The sequence below is a fragment of the Lagenorhynchus albirostris genome, chromosome 7 (genome assembly GCF_949774975.1).
Source record: "Lagenorhynchus albirostris chromosome 7, mLagAlb1.1, whole genome shotgun sequence".
Classification (NCBI taxonomy): Eukaryota; Metazoa; Chordata; class Mammalia; order Artiodactyla; family Delphinidae; genus Lagenorhynchus; species Lagenorhynchus albirostris.
In genome coordinates this window covers 106,395,368-106,422,244 of record NC_083101.1, presented here as the reverse complement: position 1 = coordinate 106,422,244, position 26,877 = coordinate 106,395,368, and the positions used below count along the sequence as shown (strand labels likewise).

Below are 26,877 nucleotides of genomic sequence, written 5' to 3'. Positions count from 1 at the left end.
CTACATCTTCTTTGCTTTTGCTTTCCTCCCTTTGTTTGCTTTGTACAAATTAAGAGCTTTATCTTGGCCTGACTGGCCCGTGACGGGGAGCGGGGAAGGGGTGGGAGCGTTGAGGTTTAGAGTCTTCTTCTGCAGTTTCAGGTCCAAAATATCAAAGGTTGTCTGTATCTCACACTGCAGCAGCTCCTTCAGGCATTCAATCTGGATGTGAATGGCCTCGTTGATGAGATTTTCTAGCTCCTGAAAGAAACGGAATGTGGCTGGTGAGCAGGGCCTGGGGAGGCTCAGGCCGTCTGCAGACACAGTCCCACCGCAGTTGCAACTTCTCAACACAGCCGCCTCCTTTCTCAGTGTGCTGGCATCTTCCATCCCCCCCCAGACGTACTCTCCATCTGTCTCCACCCCACTCTGTGCCCTGGGAGGCTGACTTAAAGGTCTGCATCAACCAGCTCCCTTGACCTGCGGCTCCTGGCTGAGTTCAGCCAATGGGAGACCCTGGCAGGAGATCTGAGGGTGGGGAGACGAGGAAGTCTCTCACCTTCCTGCCGGCCAGCTGGGGTTGGACGTGGCCATGGTCCTCTACCTGCAGATGCACTTCCCTCCCTGTGGCCCTCTCCTACAGCTCTCTTTTTGCTTCTTCTCTCCTTCCTTCAGGCGTACTGTGGCAATCACCCCATTTGAGTGTGTCATTTATTGTTCACACTGCTCTGGGCTCGGAGGCCAGCCCCATATCCTCTACTTTCTGGTTAAGTTCCAGATTTTATTTTCTCTGGGCCCCGCAGCATGGTATGTGGGATCTTAGGTTCCCAACTGGGGATCCAAACGGCACCCCCTGCGGTGGAAGCTCAGAGTCGTAACTACTGGACCACCAGGGAAGTCCCTGGTTAAGCTCCATTTAGATGCCAGCCCCCTTCCTTCCTCTTCTGCCCTCATCTCATTCTCACATCTCAAAGCTCCAGTTGCAGGCTTCATCGGAGGGGTCAGGGGAAATCGCTCAGAGGGCGGGTGTGTCCCCCAACTAGCCAGACTGGGGAAGAATGAAAACTCAGCCACCACGCGCCAGCTTCAACAGGAGACCCTGTCATCGCAATCAGGATCATGGCATCATAAAATCCTGGCGACAGGGACCGTGTAACTGTGTTTCTCCAAGTTCCCTGCCCAAGCAACCAATCAGTAGCGGAGAGGTCATGCTTGTCCTGGGAGTGTCAGGGGACATACCTTGAGTATCTGGTTACCTACAAGTCATTGTTTTGAGATCTCATATTTTAACTTAGAATCCCATGCAAAATCTCACATTTGCCCTAGAAAAATAGCGTTCTTCCCCTAGGGCGTCGGGGAGGATTGGGCTGCGAGAAGACGCACTATGTTTATCCTGCGGTGTTGAGTGTCCCCAGCTCAGGGCCACAGAGTGGAGGGGACTCTAGCCTACAAGCTCCACCTGGCAGGGACCAGCAGGCCTGGTAATGGAGGCCTGCAGGGGAGCTGGGGGCAGCAGGAGGGGAGGCGGCCCCTTCCACCCGTGGCCTTGCCCGCGTATCTTGGAAGGTCCCTTGAAGGAGGTGGAGACAAGCCGCTACTTGTGTTCTGTTGGGTCCCCGCTCAATGCATGAAGGGCAGCCGATGCGCTATTTACCGGGAAGACTTAAACTTAGAAGAGTATCATTCGTTCCATTGTATTAATTGTTGTTTAGAGATTTCCCCAATGTTTTATGCATATTTAAAGGAATGCGTCCCAAAGCCACCCACTCTTTGGCTGACAATTCAGAACCAGGACGCTTTTGGAACACAGAGTCGCTGAGACTCCCCATTCCCACCCCAGCTCAAACCTCCCTGACACACGCACACATACATACATACACGCACATACTTGTCCCTGTGTTCAAAAACAAGCCACAGTGATGCTATCAGTGCCTACATATAGTTAAAAAATGAATTTAGACTTGGCCAGGCCCTCAAGGAGTTGGCTGCCCTGGGACCAAGCTAGTAGCCATTTATTGAAGAGCTGGGCATCAGGGACTCTGGCTCCTGGAGCCCCAGGAGTCCTTAAGACCTGCCAAGAGGGCAGCCAGTTTCCTAGCTCCACACACACCCCTGGGCCACTGGCTCCGCCCCTCCCCCACCTCATCACATCACTGCCCTGCGCTGTCTGTCCCCTACGGCCCTTCCTTCTTTCCCCCACTCCCCGCCCCGCCCAGGCATCCTCCACAGATGCTGGCTCTGCAGCAGACGAAGGGCACTGAGGAAATCTATGGTGGTTCGCAGCCTGGGGGCTCTTTTGGCAGAATCTGCAGTAGAAAGGACTTGGACTTTGGGGCCAGCCAGACCTCAGTCCAAATGTAAACTCTACCACAGGCTAGCTTGGGGACCTTGGGCCAGGCGACTAAAGTCTCCGAGCCTCAGTTGTCTCATCACTAAAATGGGGCCACGAATTATACATCTCAGGGATGTTTCATGAAACGTGCACGCAAAGCCTGTCCCCTTCTGCCCCCTCCTGGTATGTGGACCTCTTGTGGGCCTTAGGGTCCAGCCCGGACGTCCTCTTTGTGGGAAAGGACGTTGGTGGGGGGCAGGTGAGCCTCCTCCCGCCCCAAGGACCCCACCTCACCTCTCTCTTCAGGACATGGTGCTGCCACCTGGGCAGCTCCGGGAGCAGCTCCTGCAACAGGTGCTGCTGCTCTAGTTGCAGGGCCTCCTTCAGCTGCAGCATGTAGGCCCTCTTCTGCACCTCGGCCGCGCTGAGCTCCACCACCCGCTGTTCGTGCTTCCAGACGGCCTGGTCCTTGCCCGCAGCCAGCGGGAGGGGCTGAGGCGGTACATACACCTCCAGGTGAGTGACGGTCAGCTTGACGTCCTGGTCCTGGCCCAGGACGTACTGGTAGAGTTTGTAGTGGCGGATGAACGTGTTGTGGAAGTAGTCGCACTGGGCCAGCAGGTGGGTGGTGTTCAACTGCCCCCGGTAATCTCTGAGCTTGTTCCCCAGGATCGTCACAGCCTCAGTGGTGGAGCAGCCTGTGGGCACAGAGGGGCCGGGCATCGAGTGTGAATGGCGCTGAAGCTGCATTGATGGCTGATTGATACAGACTTGGACCCCAGAGTCCACGTCCTACCAGCTATTCTATGTCGCCATTTATTAGGTCTTGAAAGCCGTGGAGTGCATCATGTTTCCCCTTTTACCTTGGCCTCTGGGATGCTCAGAGGCAATTTTACGCAGTAGCTTACCTTTATCCCATTTGTTCTGATACGGTTATCTCACGCCTTACCTATATTTTGACACATAACTCTTGTTTTCAAGACTTATTTCAGCTGTGCTTTGTGTTGTTTCCACTTCAAACCCTTTGGGAAGGAGATGAGGGTATAAAAAAGGATTCTGAATCCAGTGGAGCATGAGATGATTGGAGAGACATTATATTGGCGACTTGGGTCACAGAGTTCGGCAAGTGTTGTTTAGACCGCGCAGAGATCAATCATCTCTGAGGGTAGCACCGGGCAACGCTCCTTGGAGGGCAAACCGCCTTCTCCCATGTCCTCCCTTTCACGCCTCTTGTTCACAAGCCTGTCAGAAGCCCGGGGTAGGGGTGTGGTTGGGGCTGGGGCAGGACTCTCTTCAGCGTATGATTGCGTCTTAAGACAGGGAAGGTTCATTAAAGGGTCGCGGCTAAACGAGGTGCGTGTCCTGTGAACGGACCCCGGGCAGGGAGAGGGCAGAACAAGGGACGGAGAATGACCCTGGCCCCAGAGCGAAGAGACCTGAGCCCTCACACGGATGCCGTCCCCGAGGCGCACTGTGAACTCGGCCAAGTCTCACCCGCCCCCTGACTCAGGGTCAGCTCTTCAGATCAGGAGCTTGGGCACAGGCTTTGGGGGATTCCACAACTCCGCCTACTGAAGACAGAGACCAGGCGTTGCAGGCGGGGAGCCTGGCTTTCCTGCTGGGGTGGAGGCCAGCCTGCCCGTAGATACCCAGATACCCGTCCTCGCTCCCCCTGGGTGGAGTCTCCCCGCCCCAGCCAGGGTGCCCCATGCGCCTTCAGGAGGGGCTGTCTCAGCCTGGCCCGCACCGTTTGTTTCTCAAACCCTCCTCACCTGCCGCCGATTCTGTGTTCACTTTGGCCCCTCACTCTCGGCTCTGCGTGGACCTATTTACCTTAACTCCCCCCTGAGTCCTGAGAAGGTAGAGGTATCAGGGTCTTGGAGAAATATTAGTACATGGAGCACTGCTCCACCTTGAGCCTCGTTAGCGAGTGCTGGGGAGTGTCACTGGGATTTAGGCTTCAGTCCCCTGGGGGATGGAGGGAGGGAGGCCCCGCCACTGTGCAGAATTAAAGGTTAGCGGGCTGTGCTTTCCTTTCCTTTCAAGGCAAATCAGCAGACTCCGAGGCCTGAGACAGCGCTCTGTCTCAGGGGGGTGGAGGGGAGGGCCCTGGGCCTGGACGGCTGACGCAGCTCCGTCCCTTCCCAGCTGTGACTCTTGCGCCTCCATTCCCTCGCGTGTAAAATGGGGCATAGCCATGTTTACTTCATAGGATTGTTAGGGGGACCAAATGGGATGACATGTCCAAGTGCCTCGCACAGAACCCACTACAGGGTAGTAATCAACGAATGCTGTAGGAAAAGAGGCATTTGTTTCTGTTCTGTGAGAAAAGTCTCTCCTGGCCACTTCTTTCATTCTATCTTTTCATCTTTCCATTGGTCTTTTCATTCATCCATCCATCTCTCCATCCACCCATCCAGTCACTCATCATCCATTTCTCCACCCAACCATCTCTCTATCCATCCATCCCTCCACCATCCATCCATCCATCCATCACCATCTCTCCACCCAATCATCCTTCCATCCATCCATCATCCACCCATTCATCTATCCACCCATCCATCCATTATCCATCTACCCATCCATCCATCCAGCCACCATCCATCCATCCATCCATCACCATCTATCCACCCAATCATCCAGCCAGCATCCACCCATTCATCTATCCACCCACCCATCCATTATCCATCTACCCATCCATCTCTCCATCCACCCATCCAGTCACTCATCATCCATTCATCCATTTCTCCACCCAACCATCTCGCCACCATCCATCCATCCACCATCCAGCATCCATCCATCCATCTTCCACCCATTCATCTATCCACCCACCCATCCATTATCCATCTACCCATCCATCTCTCCACCCAACCATCTCTCTATCCATCTGTCCATCCACCATCCAGCATCCACCCATCCATCATCCACCCACCCATCCATTATCCATCTACCCATCCATCTCTCCACCCAACCATCTCTCCACCATCCATCCATCCACCATCCACCATCCATCCATCCATCATCCACCCATTCATCTATCCACCCATCCATCCATTATCCATCTACCCACCCATCCCTCCATTCATCCATCTTTCCATCCATCCAACCATCCAGTCGCTCATCGTCCATTCATCGATCTCTCCATCCATCAACAATTAATTTGTCAAACTCTTACTGAGGGCCTATTAACTACTAGGCACTATGCTAGGTTCTAGCAATATTATCATATGTCTTATCAGATGCAACTCTTGCCCTCAGAGTTCTCACAGGAGAGATACACGAGCAAACGTTGATACACGTGTAAAGAGGAAGAGAATCGGGTGATGAGGAATGCTCAGCTAAGGATGGGGTTCTCCTGGAGAAGACGATGCATGAGTGACCTCTCAGAAGCTGAGCAGGACTGAGCCAGCAAAGATGGTGGGTGAGGCATGGTCTGGGTACAGCGTAAGCGAGATCAGAGGGGCAAGCAGCCACATGGCACGGGTGGGGAACAAGACCGAGTTTGTTGTTGTTGGCACCTGAAGGTAGAGGCAGAAAATGGCAAGTGTTGAGTGGAGAGGTGGGTGGAAAGCACACGGGAGGGCCTTGAGTGCTGTGTTCAGAAGCCAGGGCTTTGTACTCCAGGCAGTGCAGGGCTTGTCCAGGGAGACTCTTGTTACATGGTGGCCCGTGGGCAGACTGCGGCCCAGTCCGGACTGGAGTGCCAGGTCAGCAGGCGTGGGCAGAAGGGGCAGATTTGAGTGGCAGGACTGATTGCCAGATGTGGAGGGGGATAGAGGCCTGCCCAACTCCCAGGCTCTTCCTGGGGACCCTTGGGGAGTGGGGGCGGGGGACACCAAGAGTATATGATAAGCGTGGGACATTTACCTCTGTTGTGACCCCTGTCCTCAGAGACCTTCCAGTCTGTGGAAGAGGAGATTGTTGGACAGATGACATCCCCTCTTTGTTCTCAGCCCCCAACTAAGAGCTCTGTGCTCAGTAGGGGCCGATAGGTATCCAGTGAGTAAATGAACACATTCTGACATGTGAAGTGTGGTGAAGGGGCTGTTCATTTATCCCTTCAACAAATATTCGTTAGGGGCCTTCTTTCCATGTGTCAAGAACCCATTTATCGTCCAGGAAGGTGGTGAAAGGCTGGGGGAAAACACACAGGTAGTATAACCCTGCTCAGGGCTACGTAGGGCTGGGCAGGTGCACAGTAGAAAGAAGTGACTTTCTCAGGGAAATCGGGGAGCAGTTCCCTGAGGAAGTGGTGAAGGAGCTGAGATGGGGAGTGTCAGAGGAGTTACTGGGCAAAGAGAGGTGGAAAAGAATGAAAGCAGGGAGGGGAAACAGCCTGTGCAAAGGCCCTGTGGTTGGATAAAGCGTGGCCCATTTGAGGAAATGAAAGGCTGGGGGTTGGAAGGTTGGCAGGCTAGAGAGCATCCGGTGGGTCCCACTGTTTCTCACAGGGGCCTCCCAGACCACTCCACCCCACACCACAGCCTTATCAACTGGTTACCTTCCTGTATTAAGCACAAGTTGAAAGTTAAATTTACTGAAAATAGTTTTTAAGAAATTAATTTTGTCCATTGTTTTGCCAGAAAAATAACCATTTTGAATGACATTTTAAGATTTGCTTGCATTGCTCTCATCATTATATATTTGTATAAATTCTTCTTTGTCTACATAATTTGACAATTTACGCACATAAATAAGTCACATTAAAATTTACTCAGAAAGTATAGTTAAGTTCAACGTTGACAGCTTTTCAGTTTTTAATCTAACTTTCGTATGTTATTTAGTCATCTTTAACCTTGCATCGAATACAAAAGGTAAACTTTATGTGTATAAAGCAGATATACATATAGTATATAATCAGACGTACAGAATACCTAGGATATTAAAATTCGATAACAGTGGGCAGTTAGGGAAAAACATCTAAAATGGCTTCTCAGAAGGATCCAGCAATCCCACTTCTAAGTATATACCCAAAGAAATGAAATCAGGGTCTTGAAGAGATATCTGCACCCCCATGTTCATGGCATTATTTACAAGAGCCGAGATACGGAAACAGCCTAAGTGTCTGCCATGTCTGTAGACGAATGCATGGTTAAAGAAGTTGTGATACACACACACACACACACACACACACACAATGGCATACTATTCAGCCTTAAAAAAGAAGGAAATCCTGTCATTGGCAACAACATGGATGGACCTGAAGGAGATTATGCTGATTGAAATAAGCAAGACACAGAAAGATAAATACTGTGTGATTCTCCTTGTATACGGAATCTAAAAAAGTGGAACTCGTAGAAGCAGAGGGGCAGGTGCAGGGATCCACACCTGGTTCAGAGTTTCTGGGAGGCAAGGCTGAAGTCTGGGGAACTGGGCTGGGGGACAGACGGCCTGAGGTCTTCAGTCTGCTGAGGGTAACAAGCTATGTAGGTCACATGAGAGTGCTGGACTTCGTCACAGAAGCTGGGCTCTTGAACCGGAATTCACGAAACGCAAGGACATCCGAGGAAGGGCTTCAGGACTGACCGGGACCCCGGAATTGCATCTCGAATTTTGCATGCACATTTTTTCTGGGGAGAGTGCACGTTAGAGAGAATCATCAAATTCCTAAAGGAAAAGTGAAGAATCTCGGCTCAGAGCTGCGGACCACTCAGAGGCATTAAGCTGAGAAGCGAGATGTCAGGCAGGTATTTCCGTAGGATAGTACGTGGAGGACGGCGGGGACGGCCAGTGAAGGTGTCCCAGAGGGCAGGCAGCAGTGTGGGGTCATCGGTCTCTGATAATCAAAGCTGGACTTGAGGCCTGTATGGAGGCATCTTTGTGTGAACTTGGTGAGGTGAATCATGGAAACTTCTCTGGGCTCTGAGGAACTGGATTTGCAGGAAGGCACCCTACTCCTCCTCCCACCTGGCCAGGCAGCACGTGGGGCTGGGGTCACCTGCACCCTCCAGATATGGGCAGCCCCGGCTGCCTCGTTCGGCTAGGCCAGCCCTGGTCTTCTCCACTCGGCCCTGGCAGCCACGCATGGAGCCCAGGTTTGAATCAAGTGCGCGAACCCCGTCGCGCTAACACCCACAGGTATCCCAGCTGCCTGTCATCCTGGCAGATGCCCTCCTATGGGCTTGGCCATGGCCTCAGCCATAGAACACAAGTGTGGGCCTTGTCCCGGGTCAACAGGGAAGGACCCCTGGGCTGGATTCTAACTTTCAGCCCCAAGACATTCTTTGGACCAGTTCTGGTTTCCAGCAAAAATTGTCCCAAGCTGGCTCAGTGTCCCAAGCTGACACGTGGCCCCCAGACCACCCTCCATTTGTCATGGGTTGAGAAGCCCCTGATGACTCAGAGAGCCAAGGATTAAGTCTCAGGGAGAAGCCTCTGGCTTTGGGAGGACAGATCTGTCCTTGCAAGTTGCTCTTCAATTACAGGGTGTGGCCTTCATTTGCATTGGCTGCTAGGAACTTCCTGAAGACGGTCCGCAAGGGCCTGGAGGCCAGTACCTGCACCGAGTACAGGGGAGGGGCGGAGGGGAGCGCGGGGCCAGAGCGTGGGTGGAATAGCCCAGTTGCTCCAGAATCAGGGCAAAAATGCACTGGGCCTGGATGGGGCGCTCTGGGCTCCCTCCCGCCCATCCCTCACGGGCTGGGTCTGGGGCTGGGCGAGGGCGAGCACAGGGGTGCATCCTGGGGGCTTGGGAAAGGAGAAGAGGGGCTGTTCCTTCGGGTGGGTGAAGGGGAGGATCCAGCTGCCACTGGTGCCCCATGACAAACCAGTTTGTTTGCCCCTGCCTTGGTTGTGAGGGGAGGAACCCAGTCAGGCTGCAGCCTGGCCCGGCTTACCCTTCCCAATACCCGAGCACCTATCAGGGCGGCCTGGGATGGTGGGAAAGGAAAGCCCGCCGCTTCACCCTCCACTTCACCCCCATCCGGGGTCCAGAATGCTGCTCCCCGCCCCCTTTCTGCTCTTGAAAAGGTTCTGCCAAACTCATCCGCCCCGCGGCGCCGTTGCCAGCTCAGAAGGGATGTGCTTTCTTTGGCGGGGAGAGGACTCTTGTTCGGGGGGCTCCCTCTGTGGCCCGCACGCCCTGCGTCATCTCAGGCTCCGCCCAACGCCTCCCAGCAAGGTGAGCAGATGTAGCCACCATCCCCACTTCACCTGTGAGAGAAACTGAGGCTCCAAGAGGTCAAGGGATTTGCTGCAGGGCGCACAGCTGGCGAGCGGCAGAGCCAGAATTCCAGCCCCAGCCTGACCGGGCAAGGCCCCTCTCAGCAACCAGACCTAAGAGGCTTGGGCTTGCTTTGTAGACCCTGGAGATGGACACCGGAAGGGCCGGTTTTCCAAAGGTTGTTTTGCAACAGGTGTTACATAAAAATGCATGGCCTTGAACGCATGCTGGATCCAGGGAAATTAAACAGATGTCCTGAATATGCTAATGAGCTCAGCAAAATATGCTAATAGGCTCTGCAAACGGCCAAAAAGGGTTGAGCCTATGCGATGTTTCTTAGATTTAGTTGAGGCAAATACAGGCAGACCTTGGAGATATTTCGGGTTCAGTTGCAGACCGCTGCAATGAAGCGAATATTGCAATAAAGCGAGTTTCCCAGTGCGTATGCAAGTTATATTTACACTATAGTGTAGCCTCTTACGTGTGCAATAGCCCTATGTCTAAAAAACAATGTGCATACCTTAATGAACAGATATTTTATTTCTAAAAAATGCTAACCATCATCTGAACCTTCAGCGAGCTGTAATCTTTTTGCTGGTGGAGGGTCTCGCCTGGATGTTGAGGGCCGCTGACCAGTCAGCACTCTGACCACCGTACCAAGGATCTGGTCGTACGGCACCTTGCCAGCCACGTGCTCTGTTTTCAGGCACCATTCACAGTCACGAGGAGGCCCCCAGTGAGCCCAGGGCACCCCTGGCCTGAAGATGGCCTTGATGCTGGGGCCGTTCCTTAGAGCCTGGTGTGGTTTTAAGAAGCACAGACTGGGGGTTCAGACAGCTGTGGGCTCACAGCCTGCTTCTGCTTCTTAACCACTTGTGCGAGTTATTTTGCCTCTCTGGACATCAGTGTTCTCATCTGTAAAATGGAGGCAATAAAAACGTCTACCTCGGGCTTCCCTGGTGGCGCAGCGGTTGAGAATCCGCCTGCCGATGCAGGGGACGCGGGTTCGTGCCCCGGTCAGGGAGGATCCCACATGCCACGGAGCAACTGGGCCCGTGAGCCATGGCCGCTGAGCCTGCGCGTCTGGAGCCTGTGCTCCGCAATGGGAGAGGCTACAACAGAGAGGCCCGCGTACCGCAAACAAAAACAAAAACAACAAAGAAGTCTGCCTCGTGGGGTTTCCGAAGTGCCAGGTACACGGGGGCACTCGGTACATCACGTGGTTGTCAGCAACGTCATCGTGAAGATCCTAGGCGTGGCCTCCAGCTCCCCGGGGACTGTGAGCTATTCTGGGATAAATCTGGCTTTCCAGAGGATCCCGCATGCTCCTCGGGCAATGCATTCCTAGAGGAGCATTCAATCCTCTCCCTCCTGGGTCCTCACCTGGAAGCTCTCTCTACCTTGCTGGGGGTGGGTCATGGATGCTGACATGCTTTTTCTCCTGGCCACACCGGCTGCTGAGGTCAAAGGATGGCTGGGAGTTAGCTGTCCCCAGTTAGGGGGTTCAGAGGGTAGAGGAAGGGGCAACTCTTCTGGCGAGACCATTTACTGAATAACCCAATAGTTCATAGCTCTCGCCAACAACTCTGGCGCATTCTCTTCTCTCTCTCCCTGCTACTGTGAGCTCCTCAGTGGCAGGAACCTGCTCGAATGGACCAGATTTCCCAATTCCAGAGGATCTTTCCAAAAAAACTCTGGACGTGTAGCTGTTGCCCAGTGTTCAGCTCTCAGTAAATAATAATACAACCAGCCTACCCTGGCATGCTACTTTAGAGTTTTAAAGCATTTAATTATCCATCAATTTATTTAATTGGTCATAATCAACTCATAATAGAGGTGACTGCTGTCATTTAACAGATGAGGAAACTGACGCTTAGTGGACCTATGCAAAATCAGGACTCCAACCCAGATTCCCCAGCTCCAAGGCGAGTACACCTCAGTTCCTGAAGTATTTTTGAGGAGTGAACAGAAGATATGACATATACAGAAGTACAGCACTTCCACTACGGCATTTTAATTTTATTGTGGTAAACTATACACGACATAAAATTTACCATTTTAACCATTTTTAAATGCACAGTTCGGTGGCATTAAGTCCATTTGCACTGTTGTGTAGCCATCACCACCATCCATCTCCAGGACTTTTTTCATCTTGCAAAACTGACACTCTCTCCCCGTTAAACACTAAGTCCCCATTTACCTTCTCCTCCCAGCCCCTGGCAACTCTAGTTCTGCTTTGTCTCTACAAATCTGATCACCGTAGGTACCTCATAGAAATGGAATCATGCAGTATTTATCTTTTTGTGACTGGTTTCTTTTCTTTAGCAGAATGTCCTCAAGGTTCATCCATGTTGTAGCATGTGTCAAAATTTCCTTCCTTTTGAAAGTTGAATAATATTCCATTGTATGTACAGACCATATTTTGGTTATCCGTTCATCTGTTGATGGGTTTCTTCTACTGTTTGGCTATTGTGAGTAATGCTGCCGTGAACAAGGGTGTACAAATATCTGTTCCAGTCCCCACTTTCACTTTTTTTGGGTATATACCCAGAAGTGGAATTGCTGGATCATAGGATAAGTGTATGTTTACTAGGTTTTTTGTGTTTGTTTTAAACATAAACCAATAGTCACATTAAAGGAAAAATCTACCTACACATTAAGATTTAGAAAGACTTTGTTGTCCTTTTAGAGATTTTCTCCCTGTTCACTTTCCTGGGACTCAAAGGGCAAACACGGGGTCGGGTATTTTAAAGACTGTCATGGGCTTTTGCCCAAGTTCTTCTCTTTGTCCGTAGTGGTCCCCTGCCTTGTCTGCTTAGCAAATGCACCCCTCACCCCCATTCCTCAAGAGGTTGGCTAATGCTAAAGAACTTTGGCAAGAAGGACTGCCAAAACTCTGGGGCCAGATGATCTCAGGGTTAATGCTGGTTTTGTTTTTTACTGTGTGACGATTTGCAAGTTACCTAACCTCTCTGAACCTCAGTTGCATCATCACGAAATGGGGACAGTAGTACCCACCCAACAGAGCTTGGTGTGAACATTAAATGAGATGATCCACGTGGAGGGCTTGTACGTCAGGACTGCTGAGTGGATGTCCGCTCTTCTCCACGTCCTGGCACGGTGCTCGAGCGATGCTTGCTGGACAATGGCTGAGTGAGTGGAGCAGGATTAAGCTGATTTGGGAGGGTTCGGAGGTCAGAACGGGAGCCAACAGGCGGAAGGCTCAAAGAGATAGATTTCAGTTCAGAAGCAGGAAGAAATTTCTAGAAGCAAGAGCTTTATCAGCGGAGAAGTGAGGAGGCATTTAGCTGGGGAGAGAAATCCTCCCCAGCTATAATAATGTGTGTGTGTGTGTGTGTGTGTGTGTGTGGTGGGAGGGGCCTTGGATCAGGTGACCTCTCGGGTCCTTTTGACTCTAAGAAGCCACGGTGATTTCCACTGAGCTGACAGTCCCCTGTAGCCACATCTAGGGCATCGCGTGTGCCCTCTGCAGCCACCTCAAGTTTGGTGAGGGGCCTCTGACTTTGGATTTCATCCTCCTCCTCATCGTCATCATCCCCGAGATGAAAATGACCACCTAATCCCACCGTCTCAGGGACAGGGCACTGTACTGAGACTACAAGTTGGCAACTTCTTACCCGTCCCTTGTCCCCTCTGCTGCTGGGGAGCTCAGAGACCGGCCAACACGTCCAGCCGACCGAGGAAGAACGTGGGAAGTTAGAGGGAGAACAGGGAGTCATTCCAAAGGGCCAGAGCTCTGGTCCCCAGGGCACCAGTACCACCTACCCACACTCGGGCACATCCATGCAAGAACACATTAGCCGACGGGCACAGCTCCCCCCTCTGGGCTGGGCCTACGCCACCCGCCGCATCGGAGCCGTCCTGCTGGGGCCAGGTTATCCCAGGCTCGTGCTGGGAGTAGCTCCAGGTGACCAAGTCAGGAACCCAACCCCAGGTGTGCCACCTGGCTTTCCAGGTGCTCAGCTCCCCCGGCAGGCCAGCAGCCTCGTGCCACTCACCGCAGGGCTGGGGGCTCCTCAGCTTCTTACATGCCCTGTGTACAGATCCCTCAGGTCAAGATGGAAGGTCGCATGGCCAGGGGTGGAGGCGGGAGGGCGGGGTAGGGGGTGTGCTCTGCTGTCAGACAGACCTGGGTTCAAATCCTGACTCCACTTTGACCTGGGGCAAGCTGGTTAAACTCTCTGGGCCTCAGTTCCTTCATCTTTAAAATAATGCCCACGATGCAAGGTCACAGTGAGGCTTACAGAGGCTACATGCAGAAATGCCAGGATCTCTGTGCCCCCCTACGCAGCAGGGATAGCCCCTCGGGGAACGTTGGGGAAGGTTCCACGGCATGGTTTTGATTTCTGGCCGACTGACGGGCTCATCCTCTCCTGGTGGGCTGTGACCCCACTCGGTGTCAGGGGCTGTGTTAACACAGTGCCCCCCACGCCCCCTCGCCTCCGCCCAATGCATATGTTGAAATCCTAAGCCCCAGCCCCTCAGCATGTGACTGAACTTGGAGATAGCGTCTTTACAGAGGGCATTAAGGTTAAATGAGGTCATGTGGGTGGCCCTAATCCAATAGACTGATGCGTTTATAAGAAGAGATTAGGACAAGATACACAGAAGGGCCATGTGAGATACAGAATGAGGCCACAGGCCGAGGAGAGAGGCCTTGGAAGAAAGCAGCCTTGCTCACGCCTTGATCTTGGACTTCAACCTCCAGAACGATGAGAAAACACATTGCTATAGTTGAAAGCGCTCAGTCTGCAGAACTTGATTACGGCAGCCCGAGCAAATGAATACGCTCAGGGAGGGATCTCTGGAATGAGAGCTGTACCTTTGCCCCAAGAGATGCTCTAAGATCTCAGTCAGCGGCTTCTGTGGAAACTTCCACTCTCCATCAGCAAAGTTGCCTCCAAAGGCCTCTCCTCCAGGTTTGGTCTGAGAGGCGTGGGGTTTGGGCTGCCCAGGAGAAAGCCGCTGGACAGGCAGCCTTTCGGGAAGACAGAAGGGCCCCTGCTCTCTGCGGGGCCGCTCCTGATTGGCTGGAGGCTCGCCAACGTGGGCAGATGCTTGGGGGCTGGTGGCGTGGCCCCGGGCATGGCCGTGAGTGCGCTGGCAGGGAGAGGTTGTGCAGGGAGCTTGGGGGAGTCATTGCCTCCCTTCAGCCCTGGGCTGTCGGGGTCGGCTGGAGTGGCTGCCTTCCATCCTACAGCTGCCTGGATGACATTTCCGGGAGAATCAGGAGTGGCCGTGGGTAGGACTGCAGACGCCAGCGCCGTGACGCACTTCACCGGACACTCGCCTGGCCGCCTCGTGCCTCCACCAGCCGGTCATTGAGGCCCACTTCCTCCCAGACTCAGGATTTGGGGGCCAGGCCAGCAGGAAAGGGGTTCTTCCTAGCCCAGACGTCCAGGGGGAACACCAGAGAGAAGCCAGTGGCTGCCAGATGTCGATGACGACACAAAGCAGAAGCTGCAAAGTGGCTGAAGTGACGGTGGGCAGGTGGTCACAGGCCCCGGGCGAGCATCTGCGCTGGCTCGGGTGCCTGCAGCCTTGAGTGAAGCCTGGGGCAGGGGGAGGCTGCTCTCCACCCGCTTCCCCTGCTGCAATGTGCCCGTCGGAGATAAGAATCGTGGGGCTTCCCCAGGCACCCTGAACCTCTGCAGCTCCCCGAGGTCCCCAAACGGCCCAGCATCTCTCTCCTTTCCTCTCCGGGACCCGAGGCAGGGTATGCAAGAGCTGCTGCTTCCTGTGATTTCCTCCCACCGGGATGGGGCTGGCAGCCTTCTGTCCCTCTGTGTCCAGACTGGTGACTTCACCCTGGGCCCCAAGGACGCAGCAGGATGGGATCTGCCCGGGGCTTCCCGGAGGCTGGCAGAGGAGGTGCCGACTAAAGGACTGAAACCAGGACGTCCTGGTGAGCCATTTGCCAGCACGGAATCAGCTTATGCTTTTGAATAATGGGCCACGCTTTCCCTCCCGGTTCTGAGACTCGATTGGGCCGGGAGATAAGCCGAGCTGGCGGCCGTCCTGGCAGAGCTCTGAATCATTGTTGTGCAAACATGACCCTCCTTAAGGGCTGTCTGCCAACTTTGGTACCTAGTATGCAAACAGAACTCAACCATCACTAGCCCTAGATTAACCCCCACCAAAAAAAAAAAAAAAAATTCATCCCTGGAGAAGCTAGCTTCCAAGAAGAGGGACAGCCCACTGTGGACTTTAGCCGAAACAGAAGCTGGAAGGTGAGCTGGCCGGTCAGTGTGACCGCCCCCCCCCCCCGCCCGGCTGTGTGCATCCCACGGCCCACGACCTGTGATGGGTGGGATGTGCCTGGGGGAAGGGGACACGAGATGTGAAGGACTAGAGCTCATTTGGGATCTGACTTTCCTGCCCCTGATGGCCAGGGTCCCCTAACAGGGGGAATGAAGAGACACCATCTCCCCATGCTGGTGGGTACTGGGCCCTCCTCACCAGTGCGCCCGAGGGCGGGGCAGCTGCATTAGGGGCCAGTCTGGACCTCCATTAGGCGGGCTGATGACTTGAACCCATCTGCAGTCCTGCCTACAGGGGGAGGGAGAGACAAGAAATGGCCCAGACAGCAAGACCCCGGGTTGGGTGGGGGGGGCAGCGTGCAGCAACCTCTGGTCCCAGACCGCCAGCCTCTGTTGTGCGGCCTGCCTCACCTCCACGGGGAGCTAACCTTTTCCTAGCATTTCCTACATGCCTCCCACTCTATTATACTCTGCAGGCCCTGCCTCTTTAGTTTTTCCAACCGCCCTATGAGTTGGAACTATCATGGCCCTATTTTAGAGGTAAGGAACGGAAGGCACAGAGAGGTAAAGTACTGCTCTCTAGGTTGCACAGTAATGTGTTGGAGGCAGACTTGAATCCAGGTCTACTGACTGCAGAGTTTGGTGCCTGATTGCTCGGCTATGCGGCCTTTAGCCTGGCCCAGCCTGGGCCTGGAGCTGCTGCACAGTAAGGAGGAGCATCTGGGGGAGAGAGGAGGTGCCCGCTGAAATTCCACCCCTGCCTCTGAGGACTGATACGCTTGTTCACGCTCTTGTGAGTGTTCCAGTGGTGGGTTTCTGGGAGGCAGTGTGGGCGTGGCTCTGCGGGGCGATGTCGGGCCAGCGTGGCCGCTTTCTACAGCAGCAGGCGTCATCCTGATGACAGCGTGGCGGGGCCTGAGGTGCGTGGGCCTAGCTCAGGAGGCTGGGTTCTCGGGTGGCTCTCCCCTGCTGCACCCACACTCTGCACCCTCCAAGCCCAGAGTCAGCTGGAGTCGGCACTCACAGCGGGTCCGTTAGCCGGGGGTGGAGCCGGGACCGTCTTATCTGCGTCTTTCCTTGCAGCCCCACTTCGGGGACGAGTCTGCAGTTTGCTTTACCTCCAGGCGCCCTGCTCCCTGCCCGTTGTCCCGCCCTGCTCCCTGCGACGCATCTGAGGAGAAAGGGCCTGGGACCATCTCTGCTGCTCTTGAGAAGGGGCTGAGGTGACTCCTGGACGTTTGGAGGCTGATGTGAAGCGGGATCTGCACACAGCACGGCCAGCCACACCTGATCGATCAGACCATCTTGGAATCCCATCACCCCCATCGCATCTCCGGGTCTTTGTGGTCCCTCCTGAAACTAAGGGCCAGTCCTCACTGAGCGCTGACTAGGCAACAAGCGCTGTGCTGTCGGCTTCATCGTCATGAACTCAGTCCTATGAAGTGGGCACTCTTGTTTTTCTCCTTCTCGCAATGTGTAATTAGAGGCTCAGAGGTGGTGTGGCTGCCCAGGTCCTCATGTCCTGCAAGGGACTGAACTAGGATTTGAGTCTTCTCTCCAGGTTTGGAGCCTCCAGATGGACGCTATCTTTGCCGAATCCAATTTCAGGCACTGGGAGCCCACCCAAAGGCTTCTTCCTACTTGATGTGTGTACCAGCCATGTTTCACACATTTGGAGCTGATTTAAGAGTAAGAGGAAAATCTTGTAAGCTGAACGTCCCAGGATCAAGAGTTAAAAGATGCCAGAAGGGGAATTCCCTGGTGGTCCGCTGGTTAAGCTTCTGCGCTCTCACTGCCAAGGTCCCGGGTTCGATCCCTGGTTGGGGAACTAAGATCTCACAAGCCAACAATGGGCCAACACTGACAAGACGGAATCAGTGGGGATGATTGTAAAGCCTTGCATGTGCATTCAACATTGCCATGTGCAAGGACAGGATTGGGAAAATGGCTAGGGACGGTGCAGTGCCTGTCCAATATGCTTGTGATGTTGATGCTGATAAAGAAAATATACCCATAGGCTATATGAATGGCCAGGACAAGGGTGATGATAAAATCCCTGGTCACTTCATTGATCAAATCGCAGGTGGTGTTGTGTTGGATCTAGGTGTCATATTTTAAGAATGATATTGACAGGCTTCCCCGGTGGCGCAGTGGTTGAGAATCCGCCTGCCAATGCAGGGGACACGGGTTCGATCCCTGGCCCAGGAAGATCCCCCATGCAGCGGAGCAACAAAGCTCGTGTGCCACAACTACTGAGCCTGTGCTCTAGAGCCCGTGAGCCACAACTACTGAGCCCGTGTGCCGCATCTACTGAAGCCCGTGTGCCTAGAGCCCGTGTTCTGCAACAAGAGAAGCCACTGCAATGAGAAGCCCGTGCACCGCAATGAAGAGTAGCCCCCGCTCGCCGCAACTAGAGAAAGTCCGCACGCAGCAACGAAGACCCAACACAGCCAAAAATAAATAAAATTAAAAAAAAAAAAAAAAAGAATGATATTGACAAACACAAGGATGCCCAGGGAAGGGCAGAAAGAGAGGGGGGACGGGGTGGGGAGGTGGGGTGGAGGGGTCTATGGAAATGATGCAGTGTTAAGAATGATAAAGACAGCAAATAGTCCAGTGGAAGATTCTGAACAAGGGAGGTTGCCCAGTGTCTTCAGTCAAAAGCTAACGTGCTTTGGGCCTTCTCTCACCTTCCAAGATGGCCCACACTCTGTCTATGGAGTGTGTTTCTCTGTGAATAAACCTTTTTTCTCTTTAAAAAAAAAATGATAAAAGGCACTTGGGGATGTCCAGTCAACATATGAAGATATAATGGTCAGAGTGTATGAAGCCCATTCAGTATCTGCAGGGCCAGCCCACTGCTTCTAGAGGACAGACTTTGGGCATCTGGGTAGAAGGTGCGGAAGACGGGTATAACTAAAGGAGGAATTCCTAATGATGAGAGTGGTTGTATAAAGGAATGAATTGCCTCAGAAGGAGGGAGCTCTGCATCGCTTGGAGTGCCAGCAAAGGCTGGGAAAACCTCGCTGGCTGGTTGAGGGGTGTCCCTGCAGTAAAGGGAATTACATTTTCTAATCACCGAGTCTCCTAGCAACTCTAAGGTTTAGGTCTACCAGACACAGATAGACTGTACTGGTAAGGTATGTGATAGGCAGAAATACTGAAAGCCCAGTGCAATCTAATCTCCTCAGTTTGAAGCTGGGTTTGCATCATCATCAACTGTTTTTCAAAGGCTCAGCCTGTGGAAGGCTCTAATGGAAACTTGAAAGAGTCCGAGTTCCCACCTGCTTGGGGCTGACATTCTTCTCCTGCAGTCAGTGTTTGTTCTGGCCACGAGCCACTGCGGAGCTCAAACAACAGGGCTGAACTCTGGTAGCCAGGCGTTGCTGTGAGCAGTGGGGAGCAGGACCCAGAGGGATGCCAAGAAGGCCCCGAGGGGGCAGGGGGTGTCTCGGGTGGGATGAATTTCCCAGGGATTTCTGGGAAATTTCTCTGAAACCAGCCCATGAGCATTGCCATGTCTTGCTTAAGCCTACAGGCTGGGACCACTGGGTTGGAACGCTGGCCTGGAGGAGAGACATGGAAGGGCACCCGGGCAGCTCAAAAAATAAAGAAAAAGGCTGATGCAAGTGCACATAATATGTGTGGTAGGAACACTGAGTGGCTTGAAGCAGAGGAGTGATGGGATTTTATGTGTGTCTGAAAAAAATCACGGTGCAGTTTGGTGAATGGGTGCAGACATACAAGATGTGAAAGCCGTGGACTGGTTAAGAGGTGGTGGTGGATGAAGACGTGGTGAAAAATGGTGAGACTGGACGTTCGGGTGCTGCTCATAGGACAGGTGGGTGAGCTCTGGGTGCGTCTGGGACAAGGCATTGTGAGTCCTGTTTGCTTCGCAGCTGTTTACGATCTTGGTCAGAAGGCCAGTGGAGGACCTCAAATTACAGATTACAAAACTTTCATACTAAAACAATTGTTCAAAATAAAGAAAAGTTTCCCCAGAAGTACATAAGGCAGTGTGATATTGGCAAAACGATAGACAAATAGACCAACGGAGCAGAATAGAGTCCAGAAATAGACCCATGCAAATATAGGTGACTGATCTTTGACAAAGGAGTGAAAGCAGTACAGTGGCGTAAAGACAATCTTCAACAGATGGTGCTGGAGCAAGTGGACATCCACATGTAAACAAACAACAACAAAAGAATCGACACAGACCGTACACCCTTCATAATCATTAACTCAAAACGGGTCACAAATCTAAATGTAAGATACAAAACTATTAAACTTCTAGAAGACAACAGGAGGAAATCTAGATGACCTTGGGTTTGGCAATGACTTTTCATATACAACACCCAAAGCATTATACGTGAAAGAAGAATTGATAATCTGGACTTCATGAAAATCAAGAAGTTCCGTTCTGCAAAAGACAGTGTCAAGAGAATGAGAAGACAAGCCACAGACTGGGAGAAAATACTTGCAGAAGACACGTCTAACCAAGGACTCTTAGGCAATATATACACAGAACACTTAAAATTCGACAATAAGAAAAAAAACCTGACTGAAAAAAAGGGTAAAAATCTTAACAGACATGTCACAGAAGAGGATCTACAGATGGCAAATAAGCTTATGAAAAGATGCTTCACATCATATGTCACCAGGGAAATGTAAATTAAAACAATGACAGACCACAACATGCCTATTGGAATGGCCAGAATCTAGAACCCTGACAACACCAAATGTTGGCAAGGATGTGGGGCAACGGGAACTCTCATCCATGGCTGGTGGGGATGCAAAATGATGCAGCCACTTTGGAAGACAGTTTGGTGCTTTCTTACAAAACTAAACAAGCTCTTACCATATGACCCAGCAGCTACCCTCCTTGGTATCTACCTAAGGAGTTGAGAACTTATGTCCACGCAAAAGCTTACAGATATTTCTTGCAGCTTTATTCATAAGTGCCAAAAGTTGGAAGTAACCAAGATATCCTTCAGTAGATGAATGGATACATAAACTGTGATATATCTAGACAATGGAATATATTCAGCCCTTATATTTAGACACTGGAATATTATTCAGCCCTTAAGAGAAAGTAGCTCTCAAGCCTTGTAAAGACATGTAGGAAACTAAAATGCATATTACTTGTGAAAGAAGTCAGTCTGAAAAGGCTACAGACTGTATGATTCCAACTCTATTATATCCTGGAAAGGCAATACTACAGAGATAGTAGAAAGATCTACCTTCTGCTCATTGAGGGGGAGGGAAGGATGAAGAGGTGGAGCACAGAGAATTTCTAGGGTAGTGAAACCATTCTGTGTATATATATATATATATATATATATATATATATTTTTTTTTTTTTTTTTTTTTTTTTTTTTGCGGGCCTCTCACTGTTGTGGCCTCTCCCGTTGCGGAGCACAGGCTCCGGACGTGCAGGCTCAGCGGCCATGGCTCATGGGCCCAGCTGCTCCGTGGCATGTGGGATCTTCCCGGACCGGGGCACGAACCCGTGTCCCCTGCATCGGCAGGTGGACTCTCAACCACTGCGCCACCAGGGAAGCCCCGTTCTGTATATTTTAATGGTGGACACACGCCATGATACATTTGTCAAAACCCTTAGAATGCATAACAGCAAGCAGGAACCTTAATGTAGACTATGGACTTTGAGTGATAATCATGTATCAGTGTAGGTTCACGGACTGTAACAGATGTACCCACTCTGTGGAGGGGGATATTGACAACGGGGGAGTCTGTGAGTGTGTGGAGACGGGTTTCTGTGGGTGATCTCTATACCTTCTGCTCTATTTTGCTGTGCACTTAAAACTGCTCTAAAAAATAAAGTCTATTAAAAAAACAGTACAGCCTGAAACCATAAAACTCCTAGAAGAAAACAGTGAAATCTCCTTGACGTTGATCTTAACAATGCTTTTTTGTGGGGTATGACACCAGAAGTAAAGGCAACAAAAGCAAAAATCAACAGGTGGGACTGCATCAAATTAAAGCTTCTGCACAGCAAAAGAAATGATCAACAAAATTAAAAGCCATCCTACAGAATGTGAAGAAATATTTGCGAACCATATGTCCCATAAGGGGTTAGTATCCAATATATGTCAAGAACTCATACAACTCAGCAGCAAACACCCGAATAATAAAATATTAAAACTAAAATAATAAAAATGGGGAAAGTATCTGAATACGCCTTTTCTCATAGAAGACATACAGATGGCCAGCAGGCACATGAAAAGATGCTCGACGTCACTAATCGTAAGGGAATGCAAATCAAAACCACAGTGAGATCTCACTTCATACCTATTAGAATGGTTATCCTCAAAAAAACAAGAGATAACAAGCCCTGGAGAGGATGTGGAAAAAAAGGGCACACTTGTGCACTGTTGGTGGGAATGTAAATTGATAGAGCCACTATGGAGAACAGTATGGAGGTTCCTTAAATAACTAAAAATAGAACTACCACATGATACAGCAAACCCACTTCTGGGTATATATTCAAAGGAAATGAAATCACTCTTGAAGAGATATCTGACCCCCATGTTCATTGCAGCGTTATTCACAATAGCCAAGGTATGGAAACAACCCATGGATCCATTGACAGACGAATGGATAAAGAAAATGTGAATATATACTATATATGTGTGTGTGTGTGTATATATGTATATGTGTGTACACACACACACACACACACACACACGAATATTATTCAGCCATAAAGGAAGGAAATCCTACCATTTGTGACAACATGATGAACTTTGAGGGCATTATGGTATGGGAAAAAAGTCAGAGAAAGACAACTATTGTATGATCTAACTTATATGTGGAATCTAAAGAAAACTGAACTCATGGAAGTAGAGAAGAGATAGGTGGTTGCCAGAAGCATGGGTTGGGATGTGGGCAAAGTGGGCGAAGGTGGGCAAAGTGGGCGAAGGTGGCCAAAGGTACAAACTTTCCGTTACAAGATAATTACGTCCTGGGGATATGATGTACAGCATGGTGATTATAATTAACAATTCCGTATTGTATATTTGAAAGTTGCCAAGAGAGTAGGTCTGAAAAGTTCTCATCACAAGAAAAAAAATTGTAACTAGGTGAGGTGATGCTCGTTAAACTTATTGTGGTAATTATTTCGCAATATATTCATATATCAAATCATGTCGCATACCTTAATCTTATACAGTATTTTATGTCAATTATATCTCAGTGAAGCTAGAAAAAAATAGTACAAAGAAGAATTTCCCAAACTACTTAAAGAATAAGTGACCCACCTAATGCCCCACCCTCCAGGATCCTTTTGTGTGCATTTCCTCACACAAGGACATTCATAACCACAGCCACCAGAATCCGGAAAGCACCGTCGACACGTCACTACTGTCCAATCCCAAGACCTGACCCAAGTTTCTCCAGCTGTCCCAATAACATTCTTTACAGCAAAAGGACCCAAATTGGGACCACCTGTTGTGTTTAGTGGACACGTCACCTCAGTGTCTTTCAGTTTGGAACAGTTCCTCTATCTTTCCTTGCTTCTCAAGACCTTAATGCTTTGAAGCTTACAGGAGAGGGACTTTGTGCAGTGCCCCTAATTGGGAGTGGTTTTTTTTTTTTTATGACATCACGTTCTGAGTCTTTGCTAGAACCATCACAGAAGGAGACTGGCTAATTCTTTTGCATCCCGTCAAGCGGCAGCGTATTCTGTGTCCTCTTATGGATGGATCATTTGATTAAGGGGGTGTCTGCCAGGCTACCTCACTGTAAAAGCGTTCTTTTCCCCTTTGCAATCAGTGAGGTTCTTGGGAAGTGTGTAAATATCCCATTTCCCATCAAGCATTCACCCACTGGTGCACCTACTGATGATTCTTGGCCGAGTATTACTACGATGGTGGCCATGGATTTGCTAAATGGATGAATCGGCAACTCAGAGCCTAAGGGGTGGACAGATGTGGCCACATCCCCTTGTGCCACGGATCACAGGGAGAGATGCTTACCCTCTTCTCCTGAAGCCCAACGCAGGGTAGGGGTGGGAGAGATGCTCCCTCCATAACCTGACTGTTGTTCCCCCATCCCTGCCAGCAAGCTGACGCCTGTAGAGGATTCCCTCAAGACACTCAGCAGAGCAAAAACTGATGCTGGGAGCAATTTGCAGTCTCTCAGGAGTACCGTGAAAAGTCAATGAAGGGCTTTAAGCAGAATAGCGACACATTTATGTTAAGCAGAAACAAAACAAAAATTCTAAATTATGGTCCCTCCTTCTCTCTTTTCTAAAACAAAAATTAACTTCCCTCTGAGCCTGCTCTCTACTAGCTGCCCCAGAGGTATGGATCTAATGATGAAGTTCATACTAAAGTGTAAATGACTGACTGAAAAGCAAACACCCCTGGTTGCTTTGTGAACAGCTTGGCGTGGTGCAAGAGTTTCCACCAGGGAGATCAGGGATAAGACTCAGCAAGGACATTCTGTTTGCTCCACTTTCCAGAAAATCTGGACAGGGACCCTCTTTGTGAGCATACGAGGAGGCTAAATGCCAGGGAAAAAAAGGAAGGGGCTCCAGGCTCCTCAGAGAGCTCCTGGGGTTGTGTGTCCTCCCCAAGCCTCTCTGACTCCTGCCCTGGATGCCCCGTACCTTTGGTTTCTTTGAGCAGCTCTTCTGTGAACTTGACCACCTGGGCCACCTCTACCCAGGGGAAGCCTTTGTCCGCAGCGAAGATGATACTTTCGTAGAGGGTGTCCAGCAGGATGCTTCTGCGGGAGTCTCTGAGCTCGTCAAACTCTTCCCAGTTCAACAGTCTCCGTAGGTGCTCTCGACCTTCTGGTTTCTGCAGGGCATGATATATGAGGGGTGGTGGATGAGACTGAGGAAGCAGGATGCCATCGTCACTGGGCAAAACACTACTGGGGGCCCAGCATATGCTCCCCAGCATCCTGAAGTGTGACCCAGAATGGGGGTAAGCTTGGGCAGAATTCATCTTTCATTTCTGGACAGGTTTCCCTCACCTTTCTAGCACTGCTCCTTCCTCTGGGTGTTCTCATGCTAGCTGCTGCAGTTCCAGGTTTCTACACCTCCAGCAGGCCTCAAGTCCTGAATTATTATGATCTTTGCTTCCCCTTCCCTCAAACAAAATTTGACATTCCTCTGAGATGACTCCCAACTAACTGCTCCAGAGATGGCGATCTGATCATGAAATTCATACTAAAGTGTAAATGACTGGCCAAGAAGAGGTTGGGAGATGCAATGCTTTAGCAGAGAAATGTGTCTTGCTTGGTGAAGCTAGGCGATAGAGACTGGTCAGGGTACCTCTTATTCCCCTCTATAGGTTAGGATTCATTTTACTTGAGAGTTCGCCTGGCCCTTCCAGAAGGTTCTTAGAGATCACACCAACACATGTAGGAGAATCCAGTGCCTTTCAAGGAGGGGGTAAGAAAAGGTGTGGCATGAAGTGGGCAACCACCAAACATTGGAGCTCGCCTGGGGTGCAGGGAGGGGGAACTGATGGAAGACGGTGCCCGAGTAAGGCCCAGAGCCTTGTCTCAGCCCCTGGTCACTCCTCTCTCCACCCCTGCAGCCCTTTTAGATCCCTAGGTTGGCACCTGATGGGACAGCTGGCTGGAAGATCCAGGGAAGGTGGTGAAATCACAGGTCCCGGGCCGGGGGCTTCCCCAACAGTTTGAGGCTGCCAGTCAGAGGCTGACCTGTGCACATAACTGGCCTGGGGTCTTCTTGCCTGAGGTCTGCAGCAGAGCCCGGACACCCCTCTGTGGACGGCTCAGAGGCCCGGGCCCTGCAGGCTGGATTCTCTGCACTCCGCAGGTGCCCACCTTGCTCATGCCTTCCGGCCTCAGAAATGGTTCTGAGAAACCATCAAAATCTGCCCCCTTCTTTGCCCTGGAGACACAGACCCCAACCTCTACCACACACACAATCACACACACACACTCCCTCCACACGTTGGCGTACAATCCCAGAGGGCTCACAGGGCCCTGGAGCTCCTGGTGAGGGTGGCACCCCTGTGACGAGCCCCTGGGGCCTCCCGGGCCCTCCTTGGAGTGCGGGGGGCGCACAGTGCCTCCACGCCCACCTCCTCTGTCCCTCCGCGCGGGCTCTGCTGCATCAGGCCCGGAAAATAGCCCCAAGATCCAAGGGCTGGGAAGACTTTGGCCTGGCATCCCCCGGGCACACACCCGTGGCGGGCGGGCCTCAGAGCCGGCGTGCTGGGACAGGAGATCCTGTCCAGGGGTCCCTCGGAGGACACACCTCACTCTTAGATCAATTGAGCACACTCCCTTTGAAAAGTCACGTGTTCTCTTCACCTGAAGTTGGAAGACTTTTTTCACTCCCTGGGGTGTCAGGAGGGCCATGGCCTCTACAGCCAGTTGCTAGGAGACCTAGCCAGGACTGGCAGAGCTTCAGGCTTTGTGAGGTCATGAAGACCCACTTGGAGGTGGCTCTCCCAGGCTCCTTCCTCTGGCCCTGCTCTCCAGCTGGCTCTGGGTCCCAGCTCCCCACACCTGCTCGGCCACCTGGAACCCTTTCCTATCTCCAGCCTCCCCCTCATAAACTGTTCTCCTTCAGGCAGTGAGCCTTCTCAGGCTTCCCTTTACACACACACACACACACACACACACACACACACACACACACACACACACGGTCCCCCACGCTCCACAGTCTACCAACCCAAGTCCCACCCCCCTCCTTCTAAGCCAGGTCCCGCTTCTCCGCTTCCTTCCACAGTAGGGATCTGTCTCTGTGGGAAGGCGAGTCCTGCTTCCCCCCGCCTCCCTGCCCATAAGCCCCGACTCCGTGCCCAGGAGCCTCAGGGGGGAAAGCCCGGGGCTCTGGGGGAGTCGCTGGCTGAGCTGTCTGGTCCTGGGTTTGCCTCCACTGGTACCTGCCCAGACTCTTTGGTGTCGGGCCTGGCCAGGGGGGGTCCTGGCCATGAGTGAGAGCTCACGGAGGTCCCAGCATCTGCCACGTCAACCACTCAGAGCCATCATTCCCGTCGGCCACGTGACTCCACCTTCCTTGTCCTCGTGGTCATATTACTTCAGGGCCCTCGCTGCCTCTCCTGCCGCTGGGAAGACCTGGGTTAGGGTTGCTTTGTTCCACTCCCGCAGAT

At 51.8% G+C, this 26,877-nt stretch overlaps 1 protein-coding gene across 1 annotated transcript; it reads right to left on the bottom strand.

Annotated features, from left to right (window-relative positions):
- On the bottom strand, positions 1-26,116 carry C7H8orf74 (chromosome 7 C8orf74 homolog). Its single transcript, XM_060153238.1, has 4 exons — positions 26,069-26,116; positions 24,384-24,576; positions 2,606-3,009; positions 1-240 (listed from the first exon to the last, which is right to left on the bottom strand). The coding sequence occupies exons 1-4, from the start codon at positions 26,114-26,116 to the stop codon at positions 1-3; spliced, it is 885 nt and encodes a 294-aa protein (XP_060009221.1).
- Positions 26,117-26,877: the final 761 nt, after the last annotated feature.